The sequence below is a fragment of the Phalacrocorax carbo genome, chromosome 18, assembly GCF_963921805.1.
Source record: "Phalacrocorax carbo chromosome 18, bPhaCar2.1, whole genome shotgun sequence".
Classification (NCBI taxonomy): domain Eukaryota; kingdom Metazoa; phylum Chordata; class Aves; order Suliformes; family Phalacrocoracidae; genus Phalacrocorax; species Phalacrocorax carbo.
This window is the reverse complement of record NC_087530.1, coordinates 9,229,016-9,242,512: the sequence shown is the minus strand read 5'-3', so window position 1 is coordinate 9,242,512 and position 13,497 is coordinate 9,229,016. Positions and strand designations below refer to the sequence as shown.

Below are 13,497 nucleotides of genomic sequence, written 5' to 3'. Positions count from 1 at the left end.
GCCAGAGTTCAGCAAGAATTCATAGCTAGGAAGGCTTTGCACTCAGCTGGGGAAAAAGTGCCCAGAAAAACACCATGGCCAGCAGCGATGAACACCCACAATTCCAGCTAAAACTGGAGACAGCAATGAGGTCTCGGTGCCTTAAGGGGAAGGAAACTCTCAGTGCATGGCAGATGCTGGGCAAGGAAGAGTCATGTCAGGGTGGGATATGGGCTGGGTCATCTCCTGACCGTGATCAGTGCTGCTGCTTTGAAACTCATAGGCACACCTTGGTTTACACGCGATCAAAATGTGGCCGCATTCAGGAGAATCGAAGAAAAATAAATAAATCAACTCATTTTCCAGCCCTGAATTCAGCAACTATCAGCAAGCTCTCCTCCATGAGCACCGAAAGACAAAGACCTGGGCTCTTCAAACCCTGCTCTCCCCGCCTGCATCGGACCCTCAGCACTCCTGATATGCCCGGGACGCAGCCTGCAAACACGCTCTGCTACCTGCTACTTGCATTCTGGTGGGGTATTTACCTTCAGCGTATTTCTGTTATTTCTTAAGCCGTATCCATGGCCCCTCCCAGTACTATAACTGGGGGCACTGAATAAAACCAGCTCGCCCAGGTTGAAAGCACACCAAAGGAAATGCTCTTTCATACTACAAGCAATTAAATGGCGGAACTCATTGTCACAGGATATTGCGGAGATGAAAGGCATCAATGTTCAGAAAGAGATGAGGCAACACTACCAAGAAAAGCTCAAAGGCAATCAAACACTCATCCAACAAGACACGCGCTGGCCCGGGAGGGTCCGATGCTACTGCCTGAGGGAAGGATGAGCAACCAGGAAAACCATGGACGCTTCTTGTCCTCTTGCTCTCTTCCCCTAGTGCCTGTATCAGAGATGCTGGCTCTGCACCAATAGACTTGGTCTCATCCCACCATCCTGATGTTCCCAGAACTAGGAGCAGAACCGGGCCATACCTGAAAGTCATCTGGAACACCTGCCCTTGGTTAACGTGCTGGCTCCTGTTGTTATAGCCGTGAAGCATCTCCCCAAAGAGGGTGTCGTTGAACTTGGCATCTGACTTCAGGCACTTGGGGCCCTCACAGATGTCAGACAGCATCAGGCAGGACTTCCCATCAGGGGCCAGCTTGTACTCCTCCACGCACCTGCAGAGCACCGTAAGCTACATGAGATGGGCCAGGCGCAGAGCATGCAACCCCACGAGCTCTGCCACGGGATGAGTCTCTGCCAAGCGCAGCCGATCATCGCCAACACGTGCAGCAGCTGCCCAGGAAGGCGCAGAGGTTGCAGAGCCCACATCCTCTGCAGTGGCTTGGTTGGGTGACCAGCAAGTGAGCGCTTGGCTCCCAACACCCATCCTCCCTGCAGCAGCGTGACCCTGTCTGCCTGCAGCCACGCTCTCCTGCCCGAGAGCTGCCCCGCACTGGAGAGCAGAGCTGGGCCCACTGTGCGTCTGCTGCTCGACCATTGCCGACAGTCCCTGCCTGCCTGGTGCCCTCTGATGCTGCTGCAGTGCAGGTACAAACACTCCCCAGGCAAGAACAAAGCAAAATCGAGCTCCTGCCCTTTTTTTCATCCAGCAAAGCCCTCCTGCAAGGAAGCAGCTCCAGCATGGCTGCTCCTTTGCTCTTTGATCCCTCTTTCAAGCACATTGTGGGTAAGATGCACATGCTTATCTTCAACAGACAGTAAGAGAAACTGAGGCAGGCAGCAGGGATGTGATTTAACTACAGACACTGGAGACACCAGTGGCATCTTTTGCATATGTGCTCATCCTGCCTCCCCTTCTTCTATTCTTCCTCTGGTCTCTTCCCTACAACTGTGGCTCCCAGCTGACAAGGAAACGTCCATTCCCTGCCTGCCCCTTCCTCCCCATAGCCACAGTGCTCTGCTAACACCAATCCCAGCTCCATCCAGGCTTCCTCCCCTCTCCCAGTCCTCTACTGCATTTTACTGCTGCAAGCAAAACTCCCACCCGTCTGTCGCACTTTTCCTTGCCTGTTCCCGAAGTGCAGCTCTGCCTTGAAATGGGATTATGAAGAAAGGGAAACAGTCTCTGTCCTTGGGGATGGAAGATTGAAATGCAGATTCTCTGCGTGCATGCACATGGAGACCATGTAATGTCCCAAGATTTTCTAGACCCTCCCCACAAATGTTGCTGGGGCCTATATGGATTTCCAAACCCTTTTGCAGGCACGGCACGGGCCATGTGCTCTCTCTCAGTGACTCAACCGCTCTGTGCTGCTAAACAATAATAAAAAAAGAGGGGGGGGAGGAACCAACAAACCATCAAAAAGGGATAAAAAAAGAGAAGCTGACACAGGCAGAGCTCCCTGGGCTTGCAGAGGAGCAGCCATCGGCTCGAGCTGCATGTGGTCTCTGCTGCACCTGTATATCGGGACTCAACAGATGCTCCCCAGAGTTACTGTTAGGATTCTGTGGGATTTCCTTCCCAAAAGGGTTCCTTTTCTCCTCCTTCACCCTAATCTTTCCTACAGGGGCATGAAGTAGGCTCCTCGTGTGCCCAAGAGCATGAACCAGCCAAGGGATGCAATGTGCAGGGCCCCAGGGCCGGGCTGGGCACAGGCTGGGGGAGGTGATGGATGGATGGCTGCAGCTGTGCAACAGAAAGCCAGATAATCACTGAGCTCCTTTTAGAACATACTGTAGCCAGGGAGATTTTCCTGAGAGAAAATGCTAAACTGTGTAGGATTATAGGATCCCAGCCAAAACCAGGGATGAAACTCTATTTTAAGAGAGGCACAGGGGAGGGGGGGGGAAAAAAAGTAGTATTTTTTAAACAAGTCCTCCACCTTCCCCCTCCAACACACAACGTACGATTTTTGGGTCCCTTTATGGTGAGTCACAGATCAAACCGTACTGTCACACAGTGGGGGAGAGGAGGAAGGTGCATCTGCTCACATTGCTCCTCGCACTCACATGTACTTCCTGCAGCCAAACCAGGTGCCTCCACACCCTGTTGGAATTCAGCCCCACAAAAAGCCTTTTTCTCAGGCGCCCAGCTCCCCTGCTGGGCATGCCGGTTTGGGGATGGGTGGCACAGGAGGGCTGGCAGGGATGGAAAAGGGCACGGGCTATTTAGCTCCTAGCAGGAGATGCAAGAGCTTTGGAGGGGACTCACCCGCAGAACATGAAGATGGTGCTGGATGATGGGTCGTGGGGCAGAGGCAGGGTCTGCTGGAGACAGAGCTGCTCACAGCCGCCATTGAAGCCGTCCGAGCAGTCGATCCCTTTGGAGTAGTCGTAGCAACCTGTGCCATCCTTCATGGGTCGGAGGTCCTCGGGGCACTGCAGCGAGAGGGGACACAGTAAGGTCACCTGAGGGTCCTCACCTACCCTGGAGCCACAGCCTGGGGGGTGCCCTCCCAGTCCCAGGGCATTGCCCACCCATGAGCCAGAGGGCTTTGTGTGTTGTGCTGCTGAACTCCGTCTACGTCTAAAGGAGATGAGTTCATCCCAAGTGATGGATGGGGCAGCCCCAAGGGCCCTGCACCACCTTGCACAGCCTTTGGGGAAGGGGCAAGGACCACAGGGCAAGGGCCTGGTCTGCTGCAAAAGCCACGCTCCCCATCTTTCCTCTGGAGGAGGGTGAAATCCCTGAGGCAGCCAAATAACACAGCAATGACGCCTCAAGCCAGCATGGGGCAAGGTGTGATGACCCACTCTGTAACGTGCTGGAAAAACCCTCTTCATTTGTTACCTCTTCCTCTGAGATGCAGAGAAGCCCAGTGTGACCCAGAAAAAAAATCTCAACACCTGGGACCAACCCAGAAAACCATCTCAGTGCTTGAGAGTGACCCAGAAAACCATCTCAACCCATGCCAGGCAGGCCAGCAAATGTGGCCTTGGCATCATCTCCGAAAGCATCCTCCTACGGGAGGAGGCAGCTGCAGGCAGGACTGGCCCGTGGTGGAGGCAGGACTGGGGGAGGATGGGATCGCAGCCCAGGCTCATCAGAACAGTTTTCCACAGCCAAGGGAACTATGCTGACTCACACAAGCTGGGGATCTGGCTCTGGGTTTTAATTTCAGTTCCCCAGCTGGCTTTCCTTGTCCCAAAAGATAAAAGCGAGCAGGCGGCAAATGCTATCAATAAATTGTCACCCAGATTAAAGCACTCTTCTATTCTACTTGCGTTATTTATCCCTTTTTGCCAAACACGCAAGCACACAAACAACAACAAAAAGCCCAGTCCTTGAAAAAATAAATAAATCTCACCCAGGAGCAGCTCACAATTAAAAATGCATTATGGAATTTCTTGAAGATGCGTTAGACTGGAGCTTGTACGGGTAGTGATGAAGGCAGGTTATAAATGGCCTTTGTCAAGCAGAAGAAAGGTTATAAAACAGCTATATTTCATGCTTAAAAAAGAAAATCAATTTTCTGTGTGAGCAAAATGCTGTACATATTAATAAAAGTTCAGGAGACCCTGGGCCCATGTTCGCTGTCACAGGTAGGGTCCTGGTGGGAGATGGGCTGCTGAACCTTGCTCACTCTTGGCTACTCAAGAAACAAACTGCATGCAGTGGATATCAGAAAGATACTTTAGAGAGCCCTGGCCCACCTCATCTCAGCGATGAGAAGTTTCTCTCCACCTCCTAGAAACCCTGTGCCACTTCCCTACAGCAGCAGTGTCAAAGCTGCTGCCCCACTTGCAGCAACCGCAGCGTCTCAGGCATCCCCACGCCCGACGTCCCTCAGACACCCGGCTGGCTCCCACGCCCTCAGCCCTGAAGCTCGGGTGGACCCTGCAAACCTCAGCACCTTCCTTGCAGGTACTGGGTAAGGTGGGAAGGGAAGGCAAGGGAGGGTTGAGGCACGCAGCTTTTCTAGCCAAAGGATGTTAGGACAGTTTTAAACTAAGGTAGGGTAGATTCAGACTAGATATAAAGGAGAAATTTTTTACATTGATGGTGGTGAAACCCTGGCCCAGGTTGCCCAGAGAGGTGGTCGATGCTCCATCCCTGGAAACATTCAAAAATCAGATTGGACGGGGCTGTGAGCAACTGGTCTAGTTGATGTCCCTGCTCACTGCAGGGGGTTGGACTAGGTGACCTTTAAAGGTCCCCTCCAACCCAAACCATTCTGTGATTCTATGTTGGCAGCAAAGGGCTCTGGAATAGGATGCTGCCCATCTCTGCAGAGCAGGCACGGCACAGGCAGGGCCCTGGGCAGGCAGCCTGGGAAACATTAGCCCTGCCTAGGCATGAGGCAGCAGAAGACATGGAAGCAGGAAGCCTTCTAGATGCATACACAGAATAAGTATGAAGGAGGAGACGGCACGTAGAACAATCTGTGCTTTTCATTGCTGATCTGCCTGGGAAACAGGATCAGGATAAGCATGTTTGTGAATCCACAGACACAACACTTCTCTCCTGCGGTCTCCTCTGCGTCTGCCAGCCCCATTGTAAGAATAGGAGCTGTGCAAACTGGCAGAAACACACCTCCCTGGAGGACACGGAGGGCTGACTGCAAACAGCATCTTCTGTCCCACGGCACCACATCTGCCTCTCTGCTGCTCTCTCCACACCAATGGGGATGGGGAGGTCTGAGACTCTGCTCAATTCCCCTCTGGAGCTCCCAAGGGACTTTTCAGGGTGCTGATGGCAACCAGAGGGGACCTTAAGTCCACAGAAGTTACAGGATCACAGCCAGGGGATTGGTCACGGCTTTTCTGAGCTGTCACTTGGGCCTCTCGCCCTGGCAATGGTCCATGTGCTGAGCTCAGCATCTTCCCCAGCCCGCAGAGGAAGATGGATTCTCCCCTGGGACTGGGTTAGCACGTCACCAAAGCCCTCCCATCCTTTACACCACTCTGATCTAGGCCACCCCTGGGATATTCCTCCAGTTCAGCTTTTAATCACCACAAAGTGTGTTTCCTTTCGGTTTGTAATTATGCTTCCGAATACACATCAATTATGGCAGGCAAATAGCTCAGCACAAAATCTGCAAAAGAAAGCACCCCTTCTGCTCTGTACCGATCCCCGGCTCAGAGGGGAGCCAGCTCTGCAGCCAGCTGTAGTTTTGCAGCAAGAATCATAGAATCATTCAGGTTGCAAAAGACCTCTAGGATCATCAAGACCAACCATCAACACAACACCACCAGGTCTCCTAAACCATGCCCTGAAGTGCCACGTCTACATGTTTTTGAACCCCCCCAGGGACGGTGACTCCCCCACCTCTCTGGGCAGCCTGTGCCAGGGCCTGACTGCTCTGGCAGGGAAGACATTTTCCCTCACACCCAACCCAAACCTCCCCTGACGCAGCTTGAGGCTGTTCCCTCTCGTCCCGTCACTGGTGACTTGGGAGCAGAGACCAGCCCCCCCCTCACTCCAGCCCCTCTCAGGCAGCTGCAGAGAGCGAGAAGGGCTCCCCTCAGCCCCCTCTGCTCCAGGCTAAACCCCCCCAGCCCCCTCAGCCGTCCCCCAGCACACTTGTGCTCCAGACCCTGCCCCAGCCCCCCTGCCCTTCTCTGGACACGCTCCAGCCCCTCCAGGCCCTTCTTGTCCCGAGGGGCCCAAACCTGAGCCCAGCATTCGAGGTGGGGCCTCCCCAGGGCCGAGCACAGGGGCCCCATCCCTGCCCGGCCCCTGCTGGCCACACCAGTGCTGACACAAGCCCGGGGGCTGGTGGCCTCCTTGGCCACCCGGGCACTGCTGGCTCATGCCCAGCCGGCTGTCAGCCAGCACCCCCAGGGCCTTCTCCGCCGGGCACTTCCCAGCCCCTCTGCCCCAGGCCTGGGGCGCTGCCTGGGGTTGGTGCGACCCAAGGGCAGGACCCGGCACTTGGCCTTGTTAAACCTCACACAGTTGGCCTTGGCCCATCGATGCAGTCGTCCAGGTCCCCCTGCAGAGCCTTCCTGCCCTCAAGCAGATCTCATCAAGAAGCTCTTCAGGGACAGAAAGCTTTGGTAGCCAACGCACAAACACGGGAGGTGTCCCTGATTTTTGGGGGTGGGGAAGACGAAGATGCCAGGGACAGCAAGGCAGGGGAACCCGGTGAGCTCTGCCAGCCAGCAAAACAAACAGGCAGATGGTGGGAAAGGCATCGCCAGCCACCCGCGCAGAGGGTTTTACAGGGATGAATAGGTGGATGGAGCAACTACTTGGTACAATAAATCTTTACTACAGATCTCCCTATCCCTGGAGCAGAGGATCTGCAATCGAGATGTCCCACCAGCAGATCAGAGCAGGGGGAAAACTAAAGCCCATTTGGGTGTAACTATGCTCTTGCCCACAGTAGTCAGAAATTACCCAGGAAAAACTGCCTCGAGCTAATTGCGACTCCCGGGCTGTGCTGAAAGGTCTGGGCTCCCAAGTGGCCTCCCAAAACTGGTGCTCGCTCTGCATTTGCTGGGCTTTTATAAAGGACCAGATCTGTTATTGCTGACATTGATTTGCCTGGCTCGGGCAGCAGAGAACCAATAATTACAGTGAGTTTTAATCAATCCTCCATCAATTCAGCTGCAGTTCAATTTGCGATCTGCCTTGGCAGTGACACAGGATGGGGGGCTGTGTTGGAAAATGATTAGAAAATCAATAAGCAACTCAGCCAATAACTCTGTCTGGGCGATCCCGGGTGACACGTCCCTCCCCAGTGGGAGGAAAGCTGGCGAGACGTGGTGCCCCCGCAGTCCCCGGCCAACCACCTCTGTGCAACCCCCGTCCGGATACACGGTGGATCCATTTATCCAGGGAAGCAAAGGGATCCTAGTTAGTCTGCCATTCAAAAGAAAGCTGTTTGTGGTTTGCCACGTTAGACCCACATTTCTCGGGAACTCGCTTCAAACTCCAGACTATCCTTCATCCATGGATCTGACAAGCAGAAATAACCTCACCACTTGGGAAGAAGGTTTGGGACTTAATCTGTGCTATGGAGAAGAAAAGGGAGGTAGGGGGAGACTCCAGCTCCTGGTCTGCTCCGAAAAGTCAGTGAGAAGCCGTTACCATACAAATGTAATTCCACTGCCTTGCAAATCCACTGCCTATGCAGGAGTGAATTGGTTTCTCTGTGATGACAGCCAGCCCTGGAAAGTGCTCTTGGGCTTGGAAAAGAAAACTTACTTTCTTATCTTCTTCTGCATTAGCACTGATAATACAGAACCTGCAGGCTAAACGTGACCCACAGCTACAATGCCCCAACCCTGCTGTTGCCGATAGGTTTGCGAAGGAGGAACCGCCGGCAGCTCGGCGGGGTTTGCCTGATAGCACAGCCGGGCACGGGCTCGTCACCTTCCAGCCGCGCTGGGCAGAGCACCCAGGTCCTTATTTTTGTGATTGCAGTCAGCAGACAGACTCCAGGTACGCATGGAAAATGGATATGCTGAATAAGAAAGTGCTATTTTTATCAGGTTTTTGAAGAAATGGGCTTTTTTGCCTTTTAAATGACATATCCAAGGTGACATGGAGTGGCAGAGCTGGTTGGACCTGCTGCCACATGCCCGCTGCCACCCCTGGGAGGCCACCAGAGCCAGCCTTGCCGATGCACAGGGCTGCGGTTTGGAACAAATCGGGGTGCCTGTGCCCACCGCCATCGTGCCAGCACAGCGTGGGACACCACGTGGCCTCCTGCCACCAGCACTCGGCACAGCTCCTCCACCCATCGCCACCGTCCTCACACGGCCAGAGCAAACGCAACGGCAGGAGGATCGTCTTCAAGAAGAAGAAAGAAAGCATCTGCTGAAACCTGTAAAAGATTGTGTCTTAGGAAATGAAGTTTCTGGATGAGTCCCTGTTCACATTAGTGAGCAAAGGCCCCTTTTCTCTCCTTTCTCGTTTACAAAACTCATTAGCAGTGAGATGGGTGAGGGGGTCACTGGAAATAAAATCCAAGTCTCATTACTGACAAGGATCCCCAAAACAAGAGGACACCAGCTCTCCATCTAAGCTGTCTGCCAGGGTTTCTCAGCTCAGCTCCTCTCTTCCATTATTAAGTTTAAGAAAACAGAATATTTAATAAAGTGTTTCTGTAGAGAGTAAACTGCCCTTTTTATTATTCCACTCTGTTTTCTCAACAATAGCAGCCTTTTTGTCAGAGATAAAAGCCCAGACTTCTCCCATACTGGGGTGTCGGAGGTGATGCTCTTGGCGCAGACGAGCCCGGCTCCTCCGCAGCTCTTTAAAACCACACAGGGGAACTGCCACCAAATCCTGCTCCCAGTGCCGCTCTGGGTACTGCACACCCACGTCTGGATGCGTCTGGAGGCAAGACCCAGGACCCCAGCCCCATGATCCTGCCCAGTGCAGCTCCTCCAGGCTGCATCCCCAGCACCGCCAGCCTGAGGCTGCAAAAAGTGCTGGTGGCTCAGTGCTGCAGAGGCACCGAGTGCAATGTCCAAAGGCCCTAATCACCCCCCTTCATTTAGAGGCATCCTCACTTCTCACCAAGGAACCTCTTCAGTGTGAGACAAGAACATTAGTCTGGGGCACTGCTGAGGTATAAGCAAGTGCCAGCATTTTAATGAACTCCAAACTATGCAGTGGCATGTGTGTTATTTGCTTGTTGGAGCTCAGAAATGATACAAATGCAGTAACTCCTATGCGTTCATATATATATACACACATATATATATATTCGGACAACTTCAACTTATTCTGCCTTCGCTTTCTTGGCCCAGAAGGCCCCCGGCGAGCAGTGCTCCTCAGCTGCAGCAGGACCGGAGTCTGGCTGTACACAGCCCAGTCTCTGCGGGTGAGATTTATCTCTCCTGTCCTAATGTTTTGGCAAAACGTGCCAAAAAGCTGGCCACTGAAGTGCCCATCGGCTCCAGGCAGTCTCTCTCCAGGGTCACCCTTGCCCCATCTCCTCAGGGCAGTGACGTCCTCATCACCCTGGCTGCGGCAGACCCCTCCTCAACACCCCACAGTGGGAGAGCATCCTTCCCAGAGGGAAACATTACAACTGTTTTCTGAAATAAGAGTCATTATCTTCCCACTCTTTCCCCCCCTCCCTCCTTTCCCCTGCTTCCTTTTCGCTTTCAAGATCATCAATCATTATTTTAGCCTCAGAAAAAAATCAAACCCATCTGTCTCCCAGGCTCCCAAGCACACGCTGTGATAGCTCACGCCCCTTGGCTTGCTCCCCCTCTGACAGCGGGCTGGGGGCTCCACGGAGGAGACCAAAGCTCCGTGCAATGAGGCAGCATCTCGTTGCCTCCGGCCACTGCACAGCTCTCGCATGGACCCTCTTGGGCAAGTCACTGTGTATTTTTTGCATCTCAGTTCAAAGTGGGATGGACTTGTTTCAAGCAGCTGGCGGGATGCTACGTACATAGACGTAAGTGCTCAGAGCTGCTGGAGCAAGGAAATGAAGCTAGTGGAAACCCTCCAGCTGCTTTCCTTCCAGGAGTCACCAACAGCCCGTTTTGGGGCGCGCCAGCACCTCCTGTCATTGGGGCCTTTTCCTTCCCAGCCAGAGTGGAGGCTGGCACCTCCAGAAACCTTTGGGAGACCAGAAATTCAACTCCTGCCTCACCTGACATCCAGGGTACAGCCCAGCCACAATGCTACACACCAAATCCTATGATCCAAATCGAACCCGAAGACCCAACCCAGCTGCAACCACAGCACATGAAGCATCCCAGTTTGCTGGGGAGCAGAGGGGCAAGGGCTGCTGCCAGCCAAGCCCTCCAAGGAACATCACTGGAAAAGCCAACACTGGAGAAAATGGGACTTCTATCAACCAAGCTACCTCTTCCCAGTGCAGGCAGAGACCTCCAGCACTCCCTGGTGCTTCCTAAGCTATTCCACTTGCTTTTAAATTTGGCCACCGCTTGCCAACGTGGTGCAAACACCTTTTGCAGCACTTCAAGCAAAAGCAGGCAGGCGGTGGGCTCCCCCCCGGCCCCTCCGCTCCCTGCCACAGCCGGCTACCAACCCCATCGGCTTTTGCCATCCTTTGCTTCCCTCTCTTCCTCAAATCCCATTTTCATCACAGGTAGTTACCCAGCTTAATGAGATAAATCCGAAATTGCAGGCTCCTTGGGAGGGGGGCTTGCTGTTGAGCTCAGGGGGCTTCTACTTCCAACCATAACGTGCACAAGCAGTCATCTTCTGCTTCAAGGAGCCAGCTAAACTTTAAAGGGATTAGAAGAGAATGGCTTCCTCCCCATCTCCCTCCCTTGTGTGTGCATCTTCAACATAATTAGCTAGGTGCCTCATAAGGCTGGGACGGATGAGTTTTTATTTTTCAATGAACAATTGTCTGTCAGAAAAATGCAGATTTGATGAAGCTTAAGTGCTTTGTGGGATTCCATCAATTACATCTCAAAATTCATTGGGAAATTAGGAGAGCATTTAATTTTGACAAGGTTGAAACGTTTTGCTTTCCACTGCCTAATTTTGTTTTTATTTCAGGCAGTACACTGGGATAACACAATATATAACACAAAACTCCAGATGATAATGTTGGAATTAAACATTTCTCCCTCCTTCATAGAAAGGACATGTTCTGAACTAAAATATTTTGGAATTTTCAGATATGCAGGGGACTTTTGCACAGCATTTTGATTTGGGCGGAAACTCCCAAATACGCAATTTCTCCCCAAGAATATCAGTTCTCAGCATCATCCACTTCATTTCAAAGTATCTCCCCACACCCCTGGGTGACTTGTGCTGGAAGGAGGAGACCAGAGCGGTAGCCACTGCCCTGTTCCTTCAATTCTAATCCCATTTCTCATCGAAACGGTTACACTCTTAAATTAAGCCATTTCTCTGCCCCACTTTGCAGCGGCTAAGGAACAGCCCATCGTTTTGATGTGGAAGAGAGCAAAAGAGAAGGATTAGCTCCAGACAGGCTGCGCTGAGGGTTATACACCTGTATGGACCATGGCAAATTTCTCCTCCTTTGCTGCCTAAAAAGGCTGGGCCCAACACCACGCCGGTGTCACCATGGGCCACAGCTTCATCAAGAGACTCTCTGGTAGATGCTCTCCCTTCTGTAAACTGCTGAACCAGACAAAGTCCCTCTTGCCTGATGGGCTGACCCCCGATCACATCATGCTTGGAGACAAACTATACTTTTTTCCTCACTCAAATTAGAAATAAATCTGTGCTAGAGGAACCCCAGCCTGAGAGCAGGGAGATGGTGATGATCAGCAGGATTTCATGTCTGCGCAGAACAGCGGCACCCGCTGCCTGGGCTCAGCAGGCTCTTCTACCTTTTGCTGACCCCTCTCCCAAGGTGGGACAGATCCTGCAGCGCAGCCACGCTGTGAGCCCTTCCACATCCCCTGCAACATCTTTGGCCTCCGTGCCACAAGTCACTCTCTTCTGACTTAAAAGACCAACTCGCTAACATCTATGGGCATCGCAGATGTTCCAGAACCATCAGACCATACCACCCACACCCATCTGCCGCCGTGTCACTGCGGTGAAGCTGCTCACGGAGCAGGGAAACAAGGGCCCTAATCTTGCTGCTATCTTGGCATGGGACTCTGAGTTGCCCTCCCCACCACCAGCTAGGTAGCTTGTGCCCTCCTGCTTCTCCAGGAGGTCCTGACGGTGATGAGACCCCACCCTGAGAGGCACCACGGGACTCAGACACGCACCTTCACTGCATACCTGTAACTGCTGCTGCCTCCTCCTGCAGTGATGCTGAGGTTGCCCAACCTGCACTGGAGAGGCACCATCCATCTCCTCACCCAGCTCATGAACTAAGATCAAAGCTTACTTTCCTTGGGAAAAAAAAAACCTCACCCTTCTTATTCCCCTGGGGCTGCAATCCTGCCTCGCTGGGGCTCCCCAACAGGTACAGCCATGGGGTGGCAGGTATGAGGCAGATACGTTTTCCAGGGCAAACGAGAGGACTAGCATCAGTGAGTAAAGCCAAGCTGAGAGACAGGTAAGAAACCTGAATTTAAGACAGGTTACAGGTGTTTGCTTCTTCCCTCTTTAGTCTCTCAAGGCCAATTCACAGATTTTCATCTCAAATTATAAATCACCAACACATGAGGGCCAACCACTTTCCCTTCTTCAGCATCCTCCCTCCTGGCTGAGCAATAACCACCATGCTGGTAGAAGGAATCAGCGATATATATTCCTGTAATGGCAATAATCTGACTTATTCCTCCAGCACAATTTCTCCTGGTTTGCTGTGATCCCTGCAAGATGGTACAAAATGTACACTTAGACTCAATGTGCAAAGCAGAGCCAGCAGGTTTAGAGCTCACTGGGATTTTGGCTTCTTGGGAAATACCCATGGCTTCCCAGACACGACAGCAATACTGGGGTGCAACAAGGAAAAGCAGCACAGAAACAAGTTTTCTAGAGCTTGGGGATTGTTTTGTCATCTTGTAAGGGGGGGCTCAAAGGCAAGGCCCCAGTTAGCAATGCCAAGGTCTTAGCAAGGTTGCAGCTCATGCTTCTTAAAGTCACCCAAACAAAAAAAGCCTCCGATAAGAAAAGAACTGCAGAAAACCTTTATGCACTAATGCCACCTACTGGGTACAGGTAAAAATAACA

At 52.5% G+C, this 13,497-nt stretch overlaps 1 protein-coding gene across 2 annotated transcripts in view; it reads right to left on the bottom strand.

The window, feature by feature from the left end:
• Positions 1 to 13,497, bottom strand: part of ASTN2 (astrotactin 2) — a 358,900-nt gene that overhangs the window by 148,670 nt on the left and 196,733 nt on the right. For both annotated transcript variants that reach the window (XM_064469222.1, XM_064469223.1), the window contains 2 exons: positions 3,160 to 3,326; positions 974 to 1,162 (listed from right to left, as the gene is read on the bottom strand). In XM_064469222.1, the coding sequence (XP_064325292.1) occupies positions 974 to 1,162; positions 3,160 to 3,326 (356 nt within the window). The remainder of the gene's footprint in view (positions 1 to 973; positions 1,163 to 3,159; positions 3,327 to 13,497) is intronic.